Source organism: Poromitra crassiceps, assembly GCF_964638095.1.
Source record: "Poromitra crassiceps genome assembly, chromosome: 27".
In the NCBI taxonomy this organism is placed as follows: domain Eukaryota; kingdom Metazoa; phylum Chordata; class Actinopteri; order Beryciformes; family Melamphaidae; genus Poromitra; species Poromitra crassiceps.
The window spans coordinates 16,544,462-16,568,492 of NC_139650.1; the positions used below are offsets into that span (position 1 = coordinate 16,544,462).

Below are 24,031 nucleotides of genomic sequence, written 5' to 3' on the forward strand. Positions count from 1 at the left end.
ATATTTTTTAATAAAATATCAATCAAATGTTTTTTCTTAATAAAAATCATCAATCAACAACAGTGACCTCTGTAGGGCACTGATGGAGCGGCATGCAGACAGAGTCTGTGCCAGTCTGTCATGCCCTGGTCATGCCCTCGGAGGGTAGAGGAGAAAAAAATCCTCCCCTAGGACGTTTGATTCCCATGGTAATTTATCTCATGCTAAATATTATTGGTTGAAAACACATGCATTTCACAAGGAACAGTGAAATTATGTGTTTTTCAACCAATGAAATTTAGCTGGAGCCTAACCCGCCCTCACCAATCAATACCAAACAATTCATTTATTCAACCTAATTGGTTGTTGATTGGATAGATCAGTAAGATTGACATTGTATTGTCCAATGTTGAATGAGTCTCTCAACACTGAATCCAGTTCAGTACGAGGAAGTGATGACATCAAAATTCCACTTTGCTGTGATGAGCTGACAGGAATATATAGATTTACACGACACTGATGACAGTAGCAGCATATTATATTTCCCCCTTATTTTTATTTACTTTTTATCAAGCAGTAAGTTAGTTCACAAGCCACACAGTCGTTGCATTGGATTACGAGCCAAAGCGAGTTTCGAGTTGCGGGCCGCGGTACCGAGTGGAGACCGAGAAAACTGGGATATTTGCAACGTCTCGGCAGCATGCGCTTACACTACAGACGGCATGGATATGCAATTAATTTCAAGTTATCCGGGCCTTCTATTAAATTCGGCGTGGAAATGGTTCACAGAGCAGCGCAATTTTTTTCGTATTTATGTTTCATGCTGTCATTTTTTCTAATAAAAACCGCAACCTTAAAATCCCACATTTTTAAACTGAATTTGGCCGGTAAATCCATCGCTGACTGCGAGCTCGTTTTTAAAGTGTGGGTGGTATGTTGGCCTCCCACTTGAGGTCCTGGGAGATTATGGAATCTCAATCTGCCGGTAGAAGTGGGTTAATCTCTCGAGACAGACTTTTTTTTAACCGATGGGTTCCCAGATTGGAAGTGGGTAGACTCAAAACCATCATGCGTCTACCCTCCACTACACCACTGACGCAAACAATTGCGCGACTTCTCCCGCATTATAAATTACAAATCTGCGGGAATTGACAAAAATATGTGCGATTCTCGCAATCCCGCGCCAAATTTTAAACCCTGCATATCATTACTTCACTCCCTAAACAAAATGTTCTGTCTTTGTTCCCAGGCTAGATCAAATCTGCTACGAAGAAAGTTCCTTTCTTGAAACACAGCTCAAGTTTCTCATAGTCATCCATCTAAAAAAAGTCAACATAAATGGAGTACATTTTACGAAAGATTAACAATACATCCCTTGCATCTTTGTATGCAGTACAGTAGAACAAAAAATGAATCTCTTTTTCAATTTCACTTAACTCCCATAGCAACCAAAGTCTGTCCTCCGCAGGGGTAGCATTAAACTTCCCAGTCTCTAGTGCTAAAGGAAGAGTTCCAGATCGTAACTGTGCACACAGAGACTTTTTCTTTTGTTTAAGTTAAACTTAACATAGGGTTGTACACTGTAGCTTTGATATGTTCTTAGTTTATATGCATGCATGCTATGCTTTTCTCTTTCTTTATCTTTATTTATATAGGGGGAGTCTCACTGAGAGCAATGCTCTCTTTTTCAGGAGTGCCCTGTTCACATTCACACACATATTCACACCTGGAAGCTGACCAGTACAACCACAGTCTGATCTGCTGGCCACTGAGCAGCTCCACTGGAGCAGGTGGGGTTAGGGGCCTTTCAAGGGCACCTCAGTGGTGGTAATGAGGGAGGGGCAAGCGCTGCCTTTTCACTTTACCCACCCAGATTTATCCTGCCGGTCCCAGGGATTGAACCGACGACATTCCGGTCACAAGCTCGCTTCTCTAACCATTGGGCCACCACTGCCCCAGTGTGTCATGTGTCTTACTGTGTTACAGTGTGTCTTACTGTGTGGAACCCCATTTCCAAGCTCTTTAACGCAATATCTCAGGATGGAATTTATTCCAATTTGGCTTAAACGTCGACTTGGACTCAAGGACAAACCAATTAGATTTTGGTGGTCAAAGGACAAAGGTTAAGGTGACTGACTTTCACGAAAGCCATTTTCAAGCTCGTTAACGCGATAACTCAGGAATGCCTTGACGGAATCTCATCTAATTTGCCTCAAACGTCCACTTTGACTCAAGGATGAACTGATTACATTTTGGTGGTCAAATTCAAGTTCAAGGTTACTGTGACCTCATGAATAGCATTTTCAACCTCAGTAACACCATATAACACCTTGACATAATTTCTTAAATTTGGCTCAAACGTCGGAGTCTGGACAGGAGTGATGCGCGGGTCAGGGTTTTTTAAGGCCCGCCCCAACCCAACCCGTCATTGGAGCCAGCCCGCCCCGCCCAGCCCGTTAAAATATCTGAAAATTCCCAACCCAGCCCAACCCAGCAGTTACATTATACATTACATTACAGCATAATGTAATATGTCTCCAGACTCAGGAGGAGCACAGCAGAGCTTCCAAGGTGTACAAAGTAGCTAATAACTCTGTCTCTCTCCCCCCCTCTCTCTCTCACACACACACACACAGACACTCACATGCTGCCGTGCGCGACAACAGTTGTACTGCTCTGGATGAGTTGCGCGGCTGCTTTCATGTCGGTCTTTCTTCAATTAATTAAGCGTAGTAGTGTGCAGCAGGTGTGCAGACGGCTTGCAGATAGGGCTTTTTTAATTACTGTACCTGATGCGCTCGCAGCCGGTCACGTAGCCTACTCACGTTGCAGTAAAGTTGACAAATCACAGTCGAGTCCACAACAGAAAATCTGCGGTGGCATTAGATGGACACTTCAAATAATAATTACAGCGAATAATCCTTCCAAAATGTTTGTTTTGAGAGCACATAGGCTACCTCATTGGAGCGTTTCTTTACTCCATGTAGGCTATAGTATAGAGAGTGCAGCAAGAGTCTGTCTGATTGTGTGTAGACCTACGTGTGTGTGAGAGAGAGTTCACGGTTAATTACTCTGCATGTTTCACTGCTCTAAATTATTTCATAATGTTGCTTTGTCACGTTCTGAGCCTGCCTTGTCCGCACCCGCGATATTTTCATAATTTGCCAACCCAGCCCGCCTGCGGGGCGGCCCAGCCCGCGGGACCCGGCGGGTTCTGGGTGACCCGCGCATCACTACTGGACAGACATGGATGTCGACTGCTCACTTGTTGGCGGAGGCATATATCTGCGGTGCGGTTGTTCTCTCTCATTTAGAACATATTGAGGACACAAAATCCATTGAGTTTGGTTTTGTTGCAATTAGTAAGAGTTTGACCCACATTATTACTGGACTATTCGACTCCCCTAACAGTAGAAACGTTACTTGAATAATACTGCCCGCTCTTACATCTGTCATCTGCTCTGACATCTGTCCACTCACACAAACCTCCACCAAACAGCTTGCTGTGTGTGTGTGTGTGTGTGTGTGTGTGTGTGTGTGTGTGCGTGTGCGTGCGTGCGTGCGTAGTTGCAGCAGGTGGAGGAGCAGATCATCCTGAAGAGCGGGGAGATCTCTGTTCTCCGTGGCTCCCTGAGGGCGGCACAGCAGGAGAGAGAGGCAGACAGACAGGCACGCCTCCTGATCCAGACAGACAGGCAGAGGGAGCAGAGCGACAAGGAGAAGGAGCTCAGCAAGAAGGTAAGACACCCACCCACACACACACAGACAGACAGGTCGTCCATCAGCTCAAACGGAAAACATGGTAGAGCGTCAAAGCCCTCACCGTATGCCCCGAGGGTTGCGCCGCGGCTGGTGAGCTTGCCGGCGCAGCTGGCATGTAAAATGTGACTCGACGCATTTGACGAGAACATCGCAAGTATAATATATAATGTCAATGGGGAGATAACAGGACAGAGTGAAAGCTATGACAAAGTACTGTATATGCACTACATTCTCTCCTTGGGCTAACTTCTAGTCCAGTGATTCCCAAACTGTGGGCCACGGCCCACTGGTGGGCCCACTCATGTACTGCAGGTGTCAGGAGCAAAAAATAAATAAATAGGCGGATGTTTTTGGATGAATACAAACTACTGTACTTGACTAGAAAGCTTGAATAATACACTAACAAACTAGGTTAGAGCACCCAAATCAGTAGCCCCTTTTTCACAGCCTGTGAAAGTCGCGATAGTTGTGGCATCATTACGCCTCACCTCCTGTTTAAAAGTCAAGGATGGAATGGCGTGACATTTTGTTACGCCTTTCTTTCCGCCAGTGCCAGTGGACCTACAGTAGTATCAGCCCCGAATTAACGTCTGTTTAAAAGGGTAACCTGCGGGAAGACTGATCGAAGCGCAGCTCAGAAAAAAAATTACAGGGGAAACCACCTCCAGATTGAAGTTCTACTATCAGAAATAAGTTAACCAAAGCATAGGCTATAAGCAAGGGACTCCTGATAATTTAACCCTCAGGGCCCCCCTGTGGCTGAAAATGGAGGCCAGCTCTATTGCCATCTGTTTTCTGCCAGCCCGGTTGTTTTCTAAGCTAGAGAAACCTGGGACTTTACACAATTTAAGTTTTTTGTTGTGAGAAACACTGTCAGAATTATAGACCAAGTTAGAAGTGTTGAGTCTACCAGATGTTTCTGTCCACACGCCAACTTTCACTTTCATGGTCAGGAAAAGCCTTGCATGCCTGGAGTGAGAAGGGACTGCTTTCCATCAAAGACCTATACATAGATGGTCATTTTGCATCCTTTGATCAACTAAAGAGGAGGTTTGAGTTGCCCGGCACGCACTGGTTCAGATACCTGCAAATCACAAATCATGTTCGATCCAAGATTCATAACTTTGAGGCGCCCCCAAATTAACATACCTTTTTCGCTGTTTTGCTGAGCCCTCCTCACTCAAAGCACCTCATTTTATTTATTGGTTTATTTGACAGGGACAATGCATATTAATAAACATTGCTGTATATATGCATGCCAGAATTAGCCAGAAGGCTAGTTTACATCTGTAGTCCCTGGCCAGCTGTTACAATAGACTCCCTAAAGGAACAAAAAGAGGTAAAAATGTTTGTAGGTATATTTGTAGGTATATTCAAGGGTGCGGATGGTGCGTTTTCATGAAGCCAAGTCAAGTAATAAACAGATAGATGGATAAACAGAGAAAATCTAGATTTGAGTCGATTAAAATATGTTGAATTTGGTCACTTTTTGATTTAAGGCTTCGTATGTTCAGATGCCCACCAAGTAGACCCGTTGGTTTTCCTTTGGGATCCCATATTATTCTGGGGTGATTGACAGTTTGGAAGACGTTCCTTTTCCGGTTTTTAATGATTGCTCGACTTATGATCAGTTTTCTGTTTGATTTGTTTGATCGTATGCCCTCCGGCTACATCTTTGTTGGATTATCCAATTCCCGAATATATGGTCAGAGTGTTTTGTAGTCGTGTTGTGGATTGTCACCTTTGTTGTTTAATATATCTGGACGATTACGATGTATCGGTATCCTCGCGGCGTTCTTGGGCAGCGCGCCGGCCTCCAGCCACTCCGTCGCTGCCAGCTCCACTGACACACCTGGTCTGGCCCGTGGAAGATTGTCGTCCACGCTCACAGATCCCCCCGTCAGGTCAGCTGCTACGACCCGGGCAGCTCCCGGACCCTCCACGACCCTCAGACAGCAGACACGATCAGCCAGGTTAGTTTGTTGTTCAATTGAGGCTTGGCATGTCACAAAATAAAGTGCGTACCTGTGAGAAGGTGTGTTGCTCCTGGTTGAGACCGCGTCCGCAGTGTTGTGTTTGTATCTATGTAACGCGGGCCGGGACACTGGTGGATATCTCTAGATAGTAGGAGGCAGATGGTGATAATCAAAGTGTCACTTCGTTGTAGTTAAGATGCGGGCTTGGTGTGTTTCTTTACCCGATTGTACGATGGACAGAAAGTGACAACTATGGCGTGTCTCCCATGTCCGAAATGTTTGTTGACTTGGTTTGGATAGTTTGGCAGATCGGTCGCATAACTTTTTATCAATGTAGTCATTGTGATTGTTGATCGTGATCGTTTATCGTTGTTATGACTCATCGTGCCGATGAGTCATAACAACGTCACAGGAATCCGAATGGGTCCTACCACGTACAAGATTGCCTTATATGCAGACGACGTGCTGTTATTTGTAGCCAACCCACAGGAATCTATCCCAGCTATAATGTCTCTAATGTCAGTTATACAAATCTTCGGACAGTTATCAGGATACAAAATCAATTATGACAAGTCAGTAGCTATGCCACTTGGCCAGGATCACATACCAAATGTACCAGGTTTCCCATTTCCCTGGTCTACCTCGGGATTCACTTAGGAATCTCCATAACCCCCAGTATTAAAAATCTTTTGAAATTGAACTTTTATAATGTACTTAAAAACATAAGAAGGGATCTTACTAGATGGCAGGATCTTCCAGTTTCATGGATAGGTAGAATACGTTTGTTAAAAATGAATGTGCTTTATCCTCCGCAGATGCCATTATATATCACAAAGAAATTGGCAAGGGAGATTGAGAGAGATTTGGCAAAGTTCATATAAAATACAGGTTAAGAACTTGTTTTTTAAATACGAAAATGTGAATTCTTTTCCGGTTTATCATATCGGTTATCGGCCAGGAGAAGCATATATTTATCGGTTAGGGTATCGGCTGTAAAAATCCATATCGTGACCTGCATCCCTAATTTGAACCAGCTTTATTATCCCAGTTTGGCCAATTTGATTTCAACCCCTACCCCTTGTGGCTCCATTTTGAAGGGCAAGGGGCAAAGTGAGGGGCACTCAAAAGCGAGGGGTAGGGGTAAAAATAAGAAATGGGATTAGGCCTTGGACTCTATCTCAAAGACTTGTGACTTTACTTGGACTTGCAAAAAAATTGTGTGTGTGTGTGTGTGTGTGTGTGTGTGTGTGTGTGTGTGTGTGTGTGTGTGTGTGTGTGTGTGTGGGTGTGGGTGTGGGTGTGTGTGTGTGTTTGGGGTCAGGTGCGATGTCTTCAGTCAGAGCTTCACTTTAAGGAAGCAGAAATTCAGGAGATGAAGACAAAGCTGCTCAGCTCAGACAGAGGCAGCAGGACCGCCTCACCCCTGACCACACACAGGTGGGTGACCTCTGACCCCTGACCACACAGGTGGGTGACCTCTGACCCTGACCACACACAGGTGGGTGACCTCTGACCCCTGACCACACAGGTGGGTGACCCCTGACCACACAGGTGGGTGACCTCTGACCCTGACCACACAGGTGGGTGACCTCTGACCCCTGACCACACACAGGTGGGTGACCTCTGACCCTGACCACACAGGTGGGTGACCTCTGACCCTGACCACACACAGGTGGGTGACCTCTGACCCCTGACCACACAGGTGGGTGACCCCTGACCACACAGGTGGGTGACCTCTGACCCTGACCACACAGGTGGGTGACCTCTGACCCCTGACCACACACAGGTGGGTGACCTCTGACCCCTGACCACACAGGTGGGTGACCCCTGACCACACAGGTGGGTGACCTCTGACCCCTGACCACACAGGTGGGTGACCCCTGACCACACAGGTGGGTGACCTCTGACCCTGACCACACAGGTGGGTGACCTCTGACCCCTGACCACACACAGGTGGGTGACCTCTGACCCCTGACCACACAGGTGGGTGACCTCTGACCCTGACCACACACAGGTGGGTGACCTCTGACCCCTGACCACACACAGGTGGGTGACCTCTGACCCTGACCACACACAGGTGGGTGACCTCTGACCCCTGACCACACAGGTGGGTGACCCCTGACCACACAGGTGGGTGACCTCTGACCCTGACCACACACAGGTGGGTGACCTCTGACCCTGACCACACACAGGTGGGTGACCTCTGACCCCTGACCACACAGGTGGGTGACCTCTGACCCTGACCACACAGGTGGGTGACCTCTGACCCCTGACCACACACAGGTGTGTGACCTCTGACCAGAGTCCTGCACGGTTTTTTGCAAGACCTGGCCCCACCCGGCCCCCCGACTTGCAATACCACCCCCGCCCCCACAATCTGCTAGGGGTGAGGGGGGGGGAATCGATACACCATAGTATCGCGATATTTTGTCTGATGATATTGTATCGATATTTGGACGGCAAGTATCGATATTATTATTATTATTTAAAAAAATTAAATTTTTTTGCAGGCCATGCCGTGCCAGGCCACCGGGCATCTGCCCGAAGTGCCCGATGGTGCAGTCCGCGCCTGCAGTGGCGTATTGAGTCCAGAGAAGCTTAATAATGTATAGCCTACGTGTGGGGCAAAAACAAAACAAAAAAACACTGCATGTTTTACTTCCGGTGAGGTCAAGGAAAAGGTAGGAAAAGGAGTTAGGAGTGACAATATATCGAAATATCGCAATATTCAATATATCGCAATACTATCGTATCGTGACTCAAGTATCGTTTTAGTATTGTATCGTGGGCATCTGGTGATTCCCACCCCTACAATCCGCACATATGACCAATCAGTACCGCAACCCACCCCGCCCCGCAGACATGAGCCCCGCGCCCCGACCCGGAACTGCATAATAACCGTTAATCTGCAGTGCAAACATTTTGTAGTGGCCCTGTTTCACACGGGAGGCGAATAGCAGTCTTTCTGGCTGAGACTCAGCTGATGTACGGTAATTAGCTTTTAGCAGCTCCTAGCTGACTAACCAGCTAGCAGCTGCTCTGCTATCAGACACTACAGACAGCGTTGTACGGCAAGCAAAGTGACTTACCAGCTCAGGCCTCGACATTAACAGTTGCCCGGTTGCCCCGGGCAACCAAAAAAAAAATGGCAACCATTTCTTGGCCTTTGGTTGCCCCAGGGGCAACCACGTTTTAACACGCAAAAAATATGTACAGCAGCAAACGGCAAAATATACACCAAATAAATATGTTTTAATACTTGTTGTGAGTGACATATATGTGACATTTTATTGCTGTTACAATCGGAACGATGTTACTAATTACTAGGGGTGGGAATCACCAGATGCCCACGATACGATACTGAAACGATACTTGAGTCACGATACGATAGTATTGCGATATTGCGATATCACCGATATTGCGATATATTGAATATTGCGATATATTGAATATTGCGATATTTCGATATATTGCGATTTCTTACTTTTTTAACTGCAAATGATGTCCCCAAAGGAAAACTTTGTCAACATCTGGTTTATATAAGAACAATTTTCCAGGCTGTACATCTGACTTCAACCATTTTAACCAAACATTGTCAAGTAGACAGACCAACAACTTTCATAAAGTCATGTCATAGTTGCATGCACCTGACAAACTGAACTGTTTGTTACAGTCTACTTAACAGTCCATCTTAACTGGATGTGTGTGTGGACTACTGTACTTAGGTAGTTTTTGAACAATGCAACTTCACTTCACTTGCACAAAACATCTTGTGCAGCCCATTCAGTAACTGGGGAATTTGTAAATTACTGTTATGACAAAACTGTTACTGTTAAAACAAAATGAAAATTTGCTACCGTTTGTTTACTGCTGGCCTTGGAACGAAAGTTTATAGCAGCCCGGTGGCATGGCATGGCCTGCAATTATTATAATTTTTTTTTGTGCAATATCGATACTTGGCGTCCAAATATCGATACAATATCGTCAGGCAAAATATTGCGATACTATGGTGTATCGATTTTTTCCCCCACCCCTACTAATTACCAGTCGGAACCTACCTGATGCATGCTGCACGTGCGGTATGTTTAACGAGTACTGACTCGGACAGGTGGGGCTGCTCGCACACAATCACAGCGGCTGCAAGACGCAAGAAGAACCGCGTCCGCCCGCAGCCCCGCACAGAAACAAAGGACGAGGAAATTGTCATCGAGGTGAAATACCCATGCGTCTTTGAACGGGGCGGAAAACTAATGCTATACTGCAAAGCATGTAGCCTACAACAAGCGCTTAGGTCTCATTTGCTTTCCGCATCGGCGAGGGCCGCGAGTGTCCGCACGGCCAGGTTTTCACCTGGCCGTGCACACCCCGAATTGTGTAACTACGTGGACGCGGCTGGGCGGACAAAGTGGAGTTTTCAAGACTCCCGCTCACTTCCGCGAGCAGAAACCCACACAGTGTATAAAAGCTCCACACGTTTCCTCGTCAAGATTCAGTGTCTCTCATTTCCGTGCGACAGTCCAAACTTCAAGCATAATTCCAGCATAACGCAATACTGCAAAGCATGTAGCCTACAACAAGCCTACAACATACACCTCGACCAGGACATCCTTCAAAAACGTTTTACCACCGCGTATATGTGCTGAGGAATGATTTGCATCCCTGGCCTGTCAGCCTGTCATACGGGGTGAGAGAGAGAGGGATTGCAGGGCCGCTTCTGGGCCTTTTGGGGCCCTATGCAACATCAGAGTGGGGGCCCCAAACCACTGTCATCATAGTATCCCTGAATGAACATGAGGAGGCATAGGCTACTTCATTATCAATAACGCTTTTAATTAATAAATTAAGCACAATATGAACAATAACTGTTAAAAAATATATGAAAATGAAAGTTCACAAATATTAGTTAAACAAATCCTTTCAGTGCAAATGCATTATAAAAACAAAAAATAAGATTTGTTTAGAAAACGAAATTACACAAATTTATTATTATTATTATTATCATTATTATTACTACTACACCCGGTGCGCACACTGAATAGGCCTATTATACTATATACTATAGACTATTATACTTACTTTTCTGTCACATCGTCATTATTAAGCCGGCTTATGACTGCATAGTATCTTAATTACTCAAAATATAAGGCGACTAAAATTGGGCAACCGTATTTTTATTCGGGCAACCAAAAGCTCTTGCCAGGTTGCCCCTCCGGCAACCACTTTTAAAAGTTAACGTCGAGCCCTGCAGCTATTTCCAATATGTCCGGTATAATCAATACTGCCTTTATGATAGCTGTTGCAGTAACGTAAATCCACTTTTTACAATGTCCAACCTCTCCACTTTCACGGTATCCATGTTGAAAACAGCCAGTGTGTATGGTTGTAGTGGAGGCTAACTTTAGCCTACTACAGTATCTGTTCAACTCGTATTGTCCTCAATCAATCACCTTGACCCCGCAGGTGAGTTTTGAATGTTTTGTGCAGTCCATAGCATCACACAATGCACGGTATGCATAAAGAACAAAGGAAGTCCAAGGCAACTCTTCAAGAATATTTTAAAAAGCCTTTAATAAAATATGGCTTCCACCGACATGTTTCGGCCAAACTGGCCTTTCTCAAGGTGATTTACAGAAACAATGAATGAGCTAGGTCTTTTGTTTGTCATACAGTGATGATAATCAGCTGGTGCACTCAGGGTGTGGCACCCAAGGGTGTGTAACAATACCTCCAAGGGTTGTCAGGCCTACACATGGCCCCCTAGTGGTCGGTAAGAGTAATCATTAACTGAAATAAAATCAATATATTAGCAAACAGAATATCACATCATAGTCATCACAGATGGCAAGTAGCAGGCAGGGACCGGCCAAAGTCTAGTGTGGATAAAATAAAAATGAAATCATTAATATATCAAAATACATATACATATGAGAATAGCAAGAGAGAAAAGAAAAAATGTCATAGGTAGCAAATAGTACTATAAAAATGTTGCCATATCTAGCGAATCATTCAAACCAGGAAAAACAGTGGCCTGGAGTCTATATATCCAGCGGCTTTCCTTCTGATTGAGGGCTCTCTGTATGTCTCCTCTTCTGGAGGTCAAGGGGACACAGTCAATACCTATTGCTGTAAAAGAGCAAACAGCTTGGTGAGCATCTTTGATATGTTTAGCCATAGCATAGTCACTATTGTTAATCTTAATAGCGTATCTATGTTCAGCCAAACGATCCTGTAGCCGTCGCTTTGTCCTCCCTACATAGAAGGCGTCACACTTTGAGCATGAAAGTATATATACCACATGCGTCGTTTTGCAGTTAATAAAACAGTTGGTGGTGTACGTCCTTTTTGTAACTGGATGGGTGAAATCTTTAGAGCGGGCTAGGACGTCGCACTGTTTACAATGGCCACATTTGAAGGTGCCTACCGGCTTTTTGGGCAGCCAAGATGCATACTCCTTGGCAGGCAGATGGCTGCGCACCAACCTATCTTCTAAAGTGGGGGCCCTTCGAAAAGAGAAAAGGGGAGGTTCAGGAAAAACAGATCTGAGGGTCTCATCACATTGAATCAGGCTCCAGTTCTTTTTTATAATAGTGCATATAGCCTGCGCCTTAGTACTATAAGGGGTAGAAAAAACAACCCTGTCAAGGCTCTTTTTCTGCACTTTTTTGGATAAGAGTGCATCACGTTCCAAAGTGCTGGCCTTAGACAGTGCTGTGTTAAGAGTCTTATCAGGGTAACCACGTTCTTTAAAACGGTTGTACATGTCTTTGCTCTTATCCTGGAAATCAGATTCACTATCACAAATCCTACGCAATCTTTGAAATTGACCATATGGAATGTTGTTAATCAATGAGGGGGAATGGAAACTCTCAGCATGGAGTAGGGTATTCTTATGGGTCTTCTTCCTGTAAATGGAAGTGTGTAGATCTCCATTGTCACTTTTAAGGATTTCCAAGTCCAAGAACTGGATCTTATCCTTGCTGAAATCTAAAGAGTCTGACATTAACATTCACATTATTCAGGTAAGCATGAAAAGACCTCAATTCATCCTCTGTCCCGTTCCACCACAGGATCACATCATCGATATAGCGACCCCACCAGGCAATCTTGTCTCTGAAAGGATTAGAAATGTTGAATACATGATCTTCCTCCCATTTACCCATAAACAGGCCCGCATAGGAGGGACTAAAACAAGCGCCCATGGCGCATCCCTTGACCTGTTGGTAGATCTTATCCTGAAACAAAAATACATTATTATGTAAAGTCCATTCAGTAAGGTTGATCAGGAAACCTGTAGGGGGGTCGTGAGGTTGGGGGCGAGTGTCCAAGAAGTGTCTGAGAGCCGCCAGGCCCTGGTCATGGTCAATGTTCGTATATAGCGCTTCCACATCCATGGTGGCTAGAAAAGAGTCACGTCCAATGTTTCTGTGTTCTTTGATTTTATTAAGCACTTCAGTCGTGTCCTGTACATACGCAGGGAGGGAGGGAAGTAGCGGCTTAATAAAAAAATCAACATATTTGGAAATAGGCTCAGTGAGTGTTTTATTGCCTGATATTACAGGTCTTCCTGGTGGGTGAGACAAGTCCTTATGTACCTTAGGCAATAGGTAGAAAGATGCCATGCGTGGGTTAGAATTGAACAAAAAATTGAATTCCTGGTCCGAAATCAGATTATCACTTTTGGCTCTAGAAAGAATGTCTTTCAGGTCATCAGTCAGGGACAGCGTTGGATTGTACGTTAGGGGCAGGTAGAAGGTTCTGTCCTGGAGCTGTCGAGTAGCCTCCGTGATGTACTGTTCCATGCCCCAGACAACGACAGCTCCTCCCTTGTCCGCCCTTTTGATGACAATATCTTTGTTATTAGACAGATCTCTGAGCGCATCACGTTCATTCTTAGTGAGATTTTGTCTAACCCCATCATTATTCTGAGATAGTATCGTCTCTATTTCATGGCTTACTTTTTTCTCAAAGGTGCTTAAAGTTGCATTTTGTACTATCGGACAAAAATAGGACTTAGGTTTAAAGGGGGTACGAGAGCCAGGGTTCTGAGCATCACCCGTTTGATTGGTAGTAACCTGTGAAGTCTGTTTATACCAGGCTTTGATGTGGAGGTTCCTATAGAAGCGGAAGAGGTCAGTTTTCAGTTCAAAATCATTGGTGAAATTCGTGGGTGAAAAAGATAGTCCCTTAGAAAGTACCTTAGTCTGAGTCTCGGAGAGTTGGACATCTGACAGGTTGATCACTGAATGTATTGGCTCCGTGTGTACGGTCTGTGAGACGGTCCTGGGTTTCCTCCGACTCCTCCTCGTCCTCTTCCTCTGTTGCCTGATTGGGTGGTCCGTTTTCCTCTGCCCCTGGGCTGGTCTTCCCCTAAAAAATCCTCAGAGGGGTTGGTGCGCGATGTGTCAGAATCCTCTTCCTCACTCGTGAAATTGAATGAGACCGTGCGTGGACGTCTCCGTTTGTTTTCTTGAGGATGGTGGAATCTAGGCTTGTGCCACGAGTATACATTGTTCTCTTTGTAATCATGTTCATCACGTCTGAATTTTCGCACTTTCTCTTGTTTGAGTGACGTGGCAAATTTATTCACATGTTCAGTTATTCTTGTGTCCAATGCAGTTTTCTCTAGTTCTGCAGGTCCGCTATATTCTGCTATTTTCTTTTCTAACTCCTCAATTTCGTTTTGGATGCTCAGTCTATCTTTCGTAGCTTCTTCAATCAGTAAAAGTATTAAATCAGACGAGCATTTATTGAGGATAGATTCCCATTTTGTTTTAAAATCAGCATTATCTGTAGCAAAAGTAGGGAATTTCTTAATTCTAAGACCACGGGGATGTAGCCTTTCCTCCAATAATCAGATAAAGTAATTGAGTTCAGATCTAGTTTTATGTCCTTCTCCTTAAGATGTTTCAAATCATTAAACATGCTCTTAAGATCTGAGTTCATGGAGGTACCAACTGGTGTCATCTCATCCATTAAAGAGGAACTGGAAATAATCCGTTCTCCATCAGCATTGGAGTAAGAAAAACCTTTTCCTTCCATTGTGAAAAAAGGAAAGTAGGGCTGTGCGTAGGTAGCAGTGATTAAAAAATGTAAAATATATCACTGTGTAAAAGATGACGCCTTACACCTGGCTGGTGGAGCTCCTCTTCCAAAGCAAAACCCCAGTTGCTGGAAATGTAGAGAAGAAAATGGGGAAAGAGGGCTACGGCGTTCTGTCGAGTGTAGGCTTTCTCAGAAGGTGCTCATTGGATCCATAGGGTTGAAGATTCAGTAGAAAGAACAAAGGAAGTCCAAGGCAACTCTTCAAGAATATTTTAAAAAGCCTTTAATAAAATATGGCTTCCACCGACATGTTTCGGCCAAACTGGCCTTTCTCAAGGTGATTTACAGAAACAATGAATGAGCTAGGTCTTTTGTTTGTCATACAGTGATGATAATCAGCTGGTGCACTCAGGGTGTGGCACCCAAGGGTGTGTAACAATACCTCCAAGGGTTGTCAGGCCTACACATGGCCCCCTAGTGGTCGGTAAGAGTAATCATTAACTGAAATAAAATCAATATATTAGCAAACAGAATATCACATCATAGTCATCACAGATGGCAAGTAGCAGGCAGGGACCGGCCAAAGTCTAGTGTGGATAAAATAAAAATGAAATCATTAATATATCAAAATACATATACATATGAGAATAGCAAGAGAGAAAAGAAAAAATGTCATAGGTAGCAAATAGTACTATAAAAATGCTGCCATATCTAGCGAATCATTCAAACCAGGAAAAACAGTGGCCTGGAGTCTATATATCCAGCGGCTTTCCTTCTGATTGAGGGCTCTCTGTATGTTTCCTCTTCTGGAGGTCAAGGGGACACAGTCAATACCTATTGCTGTAAAAGAGCAAACAGCTTGGTGAGCATCTTTGATATGTTTAGCCATAGCATAGTCACTATTGTTAATCTTAATAGCGTATCTATGTTCAGCCAAACGATCCTGTAGCCGTCGCTTTGTCCTCCCTACATAGAAGGCGTCACACTTTGAGCATGAAAATATATATACCACATGCGTCGTTTTGCAGTTGATAAAACAGTTGGTGGTGTACGTCCTTTTTGTAACTGGATGGGTGAAATCTTTAGAGCGGGCTAGGACGTCGCACTGTTTACAATGGCCACATTTGAAGGTGCCTACCGGCTTTTTGGGCAGCCAAGATGCATACTCCTTGGCAGGCAGATGGCTGCGCACCAACCTATCTCCTAAAGTGGGGGCCCTTCGAAAAGAGAAAAGGGGAGGTTAAGGAAAAACAGATCTGAGGGTCTCATCACATTGAATCAGGCTCCAGTTCTTTTTTATAATAGTGCATATAGCCTGCGCCTTAGTACTATAAGGGGTAGAAAAAACAACCCTGTCAAGGCTCTTTTTCTGCACTTTTTTGGATAAGAGTGCATCACGTTCCAAAGTGCTGGCCTTAGACAGTGCTGTGTTAAGAGTCTTATCAGGGTAACCACGTTCTTTAAAACGGTTGGACATGTCTTTGCTCTTATCCTGGAAAGCACGGTATGCATACTTGAAACAATGCCGGTTATGTAAACAAAGCGGAACATGTGTGTCAGAAGCTTTTCCTCTCTGCCTGTAACAACTTATCCAGCTAACGTTAGCTAATTAAATAACATTACCTGATGTTGTAGAAGAGGACGTCTCACTCGAAGTTCAGTCATCATCATCATCATCCTCCAATACTTCAGCTACAGCTGAGGAGGTCCTGCTACTAGCTCCGGTGGCTGCTGCGTTCACCTTCAGGCTATCGAACACTTTACAGTCTTCAGCATTTAAATATGTCTTGTGTTTGACCAGATGCTTCCTCAAGTTTGAGGTGTTTCCCTGGCCAGCTTTGCACTTGGCGTCACAAATGTTGCAGCGAGCATTGTCTGAGTCTATCTTGGTAAAGTGTAGCCACACTTTGGACCGCTTTTGACTGGCCATGTTGATGTTTGCTTTCATGCAGAGAGTGACATACTGACGTAACATGCTCTCGCGTGTTGCCCCTAACCCTCCATTGGGAATTTCTATTTCGCTCGCTCTCTTTCTAGTTGCTTTCAAGTACTGAAATTTGGTACCGTTTGTTTTTATGTGAACTGATAAGTCTGTAGTACTGACGTCATTCGGTCGGTACCGGTAAAAGTACAGAGTTCAGTACTCATCCCTACAGAAAGGCTGCTCGTTTCCACACCAGCTCCGCACTGAGGTCCTGATAGAAGCTTATCCTTTGCCCTTGGTACGTCAGCTTGCCGGCCCGCACAGTCATGGCTCGCGGCTTCGCGGTGGCCTGTTTGGTTGTGATGGTCGCAAAGTGCGATGAGCATGGTGTGGTGAGCATGGTGTGGTGAGCATGGTGTGGTGAGCACGGTGTGGTGAGCACAGTGTGGTGAGCACGGTGTGGTGAGCATGGTGTGGTGAGCATGGTGTGGTGAGCACGGTGTGGTGAGCACGGTGTGGTGAGCATGGTGTGGTGAGCACGGTGTCGTGAGCACGGTGTGGTGAGCATGGTGTGGTGAGCATGGTGTGGTGAGCATGGTGTGGTGAGCACGGTGTGGTGAGCACGGTGTGGTGAGCATGGTGTGGTGAGCATGGTGTGGTGAGCATGGTGTGGTGAGCACGGTGTGGTGAGCACGGTGTGGTGAGCATGGTGTGGTGAGCACGGTGTGGTGAGCACGGTGTGGTGAGCATGGTGTGGTGAGCACGGTGTGGTGAGCACGGTGTGGTGAGCATGGTGTCGTGAGCACGGTGTGGTGAGCACGGTGTGGTGAGCACGGTGTGGTGAGCATGGTGTGGTGAGCACGGTGTGGTGAGCACGGTGTGGTGAGCATGGTGTGGTGAGCACAGTGTGGTGAGCACAGTGTGGTGAGCACGGTGTGGTGAGCATGGTGTGGTGAGCACGGTGTGGTGAGCACGGTGTGGTGAGCATGGTGTCGTGAGCACGGTGTGGTGAGCATGGTGTGGTGAGCACAGTGTGGTGAGCACAGTGTGGTGAGCACAGTGTGGTGAGCACAGTGTGGTGAGCACAGTGTGGTGAGCATGGTGTGGTGAGCATGGTGTGGTGAGCACAGTGTGGTGAGCACAGTGTGGTGAGCACAGTGTGGTGAGCATGGTGTGGTGAGCACAGTGTGGTGAGCACAGTGTGGTGAGCACGGTGTGGTGAGCACGGTGTGGTGAGCACAGTGTGGTGAGCACAGTGTGGTGAGCATGGTGTGGTGAGCACAGTGTGGTGAGCACGGTGTGGTGAGCACGGTGTGGTGAGCACAGTGTGGTGAGCACAGTGTGGTGAGCACAGTGTGGTGAGCACGGTGTGGTGAGCACGGTGTGGTGAGCACAGTGTGGTGAGCACGGTGTGGTGAGCACGGTGTGGTGAGCACGGTGTGGTGAGCACTTCAGGGTTTCCAAACACCTCAACCAGGAGTGATTCAATAAAGGCAGTCGGCTGATTGCCCTTGATTTTCTCCTGAAGTCCAACCACTCTGATAATATGTCTCCGTGACCGGTTTTCCTGATCATCTGGGCGGGCGAGTAGTTAAGCATTGTCAGCTTGTAGCTCTGTTAGCCTTTTCAGGTGCGGTGACTCTCGTGTCCATCTCCATCAGTGCAGCATCGTGGTATTTTGTCTTTCCTTCGTGAGAGGAGACTAGCTTGTAGTTATGCCTCCGCCGGCGATAGCCAGGCCGGATTATGGATATGCATTATGGATCCGGGTTGTCCGTACGTACGTACGTCCGTCCGTCCGATGTTCGTTAACGCGATATCTGAGGAATGCCTTGACGGAATTTAATCAAATTTGCCTCAAACATTAACTTAGCCTCAAGGATGAACTGATTAAATTTTGGTGGTCAAAGTTCAAGGTCACTGTGACCTCACGGACGCCATTCCCAAGTTTGTTAACGCGATATCTCGAGAACGGCTTGATGGAATTTCTTCTGATTTGGCTCAAACATCGACTTGGACGCAAGGATGAACTGATTCCATTTTGGTTATCAAAGGTCAAGGTCACTGTGGCCTCTCGAATGCCATTTTCAAGCTTGGGAATGCGATATCTCAGGAATGTCTTGATGGAATTTCTTCGAATTTGCCTCAAAGGTCACTTGGACTCAAGAATGAACTGATTCGATTTTGATGGTCAAAGTTCAAGGTTACTGTGACATCACAACTGCTTGTTTCATGCTCGTTAACGTGAGATCTCAGGAATGCCTTGACGGAATTTCATCTAATTTGCCTCAAACTTGGACTCAAGGATTCCGTTCAGTTCAGTTCAGTTTATTGAAAAAGGGGACAGAGCATAACACCAGGTTTAGCCAAAAGGCTAGTTTCCACCCGTAGTCCCCGGCCAAGGTGTTGCAACAGGCTTCCTAAAAGGATGAACTAATGGCGGAGGCATACATCTCTGGTGCGGTCATTCTAGTTTGGAGATTGTGCCACGAAGCTCTGAAAGGATCTCGTCTTTCATTGAGGTTACGTTATAGGGTTGTGCCGATTGGCGATCGGATCGTATATTGCCGACTCAATGGCTGGTGTGGCTGCTGCCTGACATGTGACACAGCTGTGTGACTGAGTGTGTGTTCTTCAGACTATCAGTGAATAAATGCTACTACTCAGTGGCGTGCCTGACCAAGTTGGTGCCCTAGGCAAGATTTTTGCTGGTGCCCCCCCCTCCCCCAAAGAAAATATAATAAAAATTATATCGCAGCTAATCCAGCACTGCAGTGCAGGCTCAGAATCGCCCTTCCCCAGTGGCGCTGGAAGTACTTTTAGGTAGGGGGTGCGGTAAGGAAGGGTCTCTCGGTGCTGCCCGTGAGGGCAGCGCCGAAGAAAATTTTACGTTTTTTGGACTTTCATCCATATTTAGAAGAATATTTAATTTTAAATTAACATTAGGATTATACTGTTGTGATGTCATTATTCAGTATCTTCTCCTTTTCTCACTCACTTTGTAAGCACCTGCTCTCCCTTTAGTCGTTTTACACTAAAACAGACAGAAACACAGGCATAAACACTGAACTTATTATTATTATTATTATTATGGAAAACCAGATTATGATGAAAATCAAACACTTTTGAAGAGAGAGCGTATGAAATAAGATTAGAGCTGGGAAGCACAAACTGTTTTTTAATGCATCTTGTTGGTGGTATAAACACAAGACAGCCAAATCCAACAATTTCAAAAATCAATTTCTTGCCACCAGGGGGTGCTGCTGCACCCTCAGCACCCACCTTCCAGCTCCCTTCCCCCACTCTGGGAAAAAGCTCAGAGCAGGTAGAAGGGGGTGCGGCCACGCAGTGGGTGGGGTGGTATGGATTAGGGACCATGCTGAAAGTGCTGCAGCCCAGGCAGCCAGAAAGCCAGAATTAGAAAAATTCACTATTTCACTATTATTTAAAGACTTAAGACATTGTTCTTCTTATTTTTGTCTACTATTGTAAAATAATAGTAGGCCTATTATCATGAAAAAGTATTTGTAAAAAAAAAAAAAAAAAATTTTTATTTTTTTATTTTTTTTTACCCTCTCTGGCGCCCCTAACGGCTCAAGCGCCCTTAGCATTTGCCTAGTTCGCCTAATGGACGGCACGCCACTGATTACAGGGCCAAGAGCTAGCAGTCTGAGCTAGACAAGCAGTCTGAATTGAGGTGGGGCGACGAGCCCATGCCTTCGTTCATAGAGCGGGGCAAATTGCCCAGATATAATCCCCTAATAGAGACCACCCAGGGGGAGGTACCCATTAGGGAGGAGACTTGGGACGGTGCTAGCACCGTCACTGCTGCTGTGGAGGAGGAGGCTCGCGCGGAAATGAACGAGCCCTACCAAAAGCAGTTTCGCGGGGTGATGTCCAGGGCCGCAGCTCAATGGCGGAAAATCTAGTTAGACGGGAATGGCAGGGCGTCTATCAGCAGATGCGGAATGACCCAAGGAATCCAGGGAAAAAATAATTTTGATTGTACATGCTACGGTTCAAAAGTTATGGACCAAAATGTAAAGAGGGCTGTTATAGCACCACCTAGTGGTCAACAAGTGTAATTTTCCCGCCCATAGTAAAAGGTGACTCTGTGAACCTACCTACCTAGTTCGGTAGCAGCAGGTCTTATGGTTTCTGAGTGGGACCAAATGGGCTTGTAAATTGGGTGGACAAACCCTGTTACCCTGTTTTTGGCCTGCGCCACTGCGCTGGCCAAAAAGTAATCTGACATGCATCATAATATGTGGCCTCATAAAAAATGAAGGTGTCTTAAGATTTTTCCTGTGGAAAAACACACTTGGTAATGGAGCGCAGGAAAGCAGGTCTTATATTCGGTCAGAATAACTTCTCTGCCTTTGGGTACTTTGGGTGCTAAAACGAAGGACTCACAAGGAGGTTTCTCTTGTTTTTCCTGAAAGAAGACATACCCAGAGGTGCTACACTTGCCCAAAGGTTTTGTCTTTTTCCAAGGTTATTATTCTTCCCCCACGAACAATTAATTGGTTAGAAGAAAATACTATGCATGTACGCCTTCTCAAAAACCGGAGGTTTTTTTCTGGAAAGGCGGACACGACTCATCATAAACTGCACATGCTATGAAGAGACGATCCTCTCTCTAAACAGCATGGAAATAGGCTGGAATTATACTAATACTTCTCCTATTTTGAACTGCAGTATAACATTTTTTTGGGGGGGGACCTATTCTCCAGAAAGCGCAAATTAGGTGCACCAAAATGGGGTGGTCCCTCCCCTCCCAGGGAGGTGTGGCCTAGGACAACCTCATATGTCACCAACCTGAGCTAATGACCGGTCGACAACCACCCAGACCAGGTGTGTCACAGTGTGCGTTGACCACATCAAGCTCCACCTTTTGGTTCCAGAAAGTAGGTCCCAAAAGGGCGAATGCTAATAGAAAATGAACGTAAGTTTTTGAAAAGTAAACTGAAGTTCATAGCAGAGCGCTTTTGGGCCTGAGCAAACTGCTCCACAATAGTGAAGAAATTTGCTATTGGGAGATGAGCAACAGACACACAAGGGTATTATACCCAGTTTGCGGACCTGAAAGGGGAAGGTCTGCAAAGGGGCGTGTCGATGGTTGGTGATACCAAGGATGAAAAAAACTTCAGTCTGACGTAGGGATACATCGAGAAACTAGGTCCCAAAAGGGCTCTGCTAATATCTATGAACTCCAGTTTACTTTCAAACACTTTTTATTATGATGACAATAATTGATAAAAAACATGTTTTAGTTTAGTTTTTCTTATCAGGTAGGCTAAATGAGTGCAATAAACACAAAAAATCGTGGGAGAGAATCGTGATCTCAATTCAGAGAAAGAAAATGTGATTCTCATTTTATCCAGAATCGTGCAGCCCTACCCAGTGTGTTAAAAAGGGTTAGCCAGTGTGTTAAAATGGGTAGCCAGTCTGTTAAAAAGGCGTAGCCAGTGTGTTAAGAACAGTGTGTTAAAAAGGGGTATCCAGTGTGTTAAAAAGGGTTAGCCAGTGTGTTAAAATGGGTAGCCAGTCTGTTAAAAAGGGGTAGCCAGTGTGTTAAGAACAGTGTGTTAAAAAGGGGTAGCCAGTGTGTTAAAAAGGGTTAGCCAGTGTGTTAAAATGGGTAGCCAGTCTGTTAAAAAGGGGTAGCCAGTGTGTTAAGAACAGTGTGTTAAAAAGGGGTAGCCAGTGTGTTAAGAACAGTGTGTTAAAAAGGGGTAGCCAGTGTGTTAAGAAGGGGTAGCCAGTGTGTTAGAAGGGGTCCCCAGTGTGTTAAGTGTTAAAAGGGGTAGCCAGTGTGTTAAAGGGCCCATATTTTGCTAATATAATGTATTATCATTTTATTGTTGGCCTCCAGTAGAGTAACTTATTGCATCATTCATAGTTAAAAAAAAACTCATTGTTTATCTTGTACTGGCTTCAGTTCACCCTCTGTCTGAAATGCTCTGTTTTAGGTCCTGTCCCTTTAAGAACCCCCACCCTCCGAAATACTCCAGGCGGGCAGCGGGGGGAAAGTTTGTGTTTGCAAACCTCTGCCCAGACAGAGGACCCGGACCCCACATTGAGAACCACTGCAGCAGCGCTGAAGAAAATTTTACGTTTTTTGGACTTTCAACCATATTTAGAAGAATATTTAATTTTAAATTAACATTAGGATTATACTGTTGTGATGTCATTATTCAGTATCTTCTCCTTTTCTCACTCACTTTCATGTAAGCACCTGCTCTCCCTTTAGTCGTTTTACACTACAACAGACAGAAACTCAGGCATAAACACTGAACTTATTATTATTATTATTATTATGGAAAACCAGATTATGATGAAAATCAAACACTTTTGAAGAGAGAGCGTATGAAATAAGATTAGAGCTGGGAAGCACAAACTGTTTTTTAATGCATCTTGTTGGTGGTATAAACACAAGACAGCCAAATCCAACAATTTCGAAAATCCATTTCTTGCCACCAGGGGGTGCTGCAGCACCCTCAGCACCCACCTTCCAGCTCCCTTCCCCCACTCTGGGAAAAAGCTCCGAGCAGGTAGAAGGGGGCGCGGCCGCGCAGTGGGTGGGGTGTTATGGATTAGGGACCATGGTGAAAGTGCTGCAGCCCGGGCAGCCAGAAAGCCAGAATTAGAAAAATGATTTCACTATTATTTAAAGACTTAAGACGTTGTTCTTCTTATTTTTGTCTACTATTGTAAAATAATAGTAGGCCTATTATCATGAAAAAGTATTTGTAAAAAAAAAAAAAAAAATTTTTTTTTTTTTTTTTTTACCCTCTCTGGCGCCCCTAACGGCTCAAGCGCCCTTAGCATTTGCCTAGTTCGCCTAATGGACGGCACGCCACTGCTACTACTACTGTTTATTTAAACATGCTTCTGATGTCTGCAATGAGCCTTGTTATTAAAATCTTTAATGACAAATATGTTGTCATTGTCGGTTGTCATTGCCTTGCATGCAAAACTAGGCTACTCTGTGCTCATCTCCATAAGAGTAACGCTATATGTAAACGTAGGCCTCTTTTCATTGATTGGTCGACATTAGGGGCCAACCCTACAGATAACTGAATTGTCACATTTCAAATGGTGAATTGCACCATTACATCAGAACAGCATGATTGTTTGTCTTCTCCTCTGTTGTAATCTGATTGGCCGTTCGCTCTACCCCCTCAGTCCCAGAGTGATGACATGCGTCGCCCATTTGCATCATGGGAGCAGCAGCAGCTCTTCCTCTCCGACAAGTGGCTTCATCACCAAGGAGACGTTTGGCGCCCAGCTGCCATCCAGAACAACTCCAGTGAAAACGCCGGCGTCCAGCAGAAGAGACAGTGAG

At 45.2% G+C, this 24,031-nt stretch overlaps 1 protein-coding gene across 1 annotated transcript in view; it reads left to right on the forward strand.

The window, feature by feature from the left end:
- Window positions 1-24,031, forward strand: part of atrip (ATR interacting protein) — a 117,339-nt gene that overhangs the window by 38,015 nt on the left and 55,293 nt on the right. Inside the window, exons 4-6 of the mRNA XM_083661634.1 lie at window positions 3,547-3,717; window positions 7,039-7,154; window positions 23,872-24,026. Of these exons, the coding sequence (XP_083517760.1) occupies window positions 3,547-3,717; window positions 7,039-7,154; window positions 23,872-24,026 (442 nt within the window). The remainder of the gene's footprint in view (window positions 1-3,546; window positions 3,718-7,038; window positions 7,155-23,871; window positions 24,027-24,031) is intronic.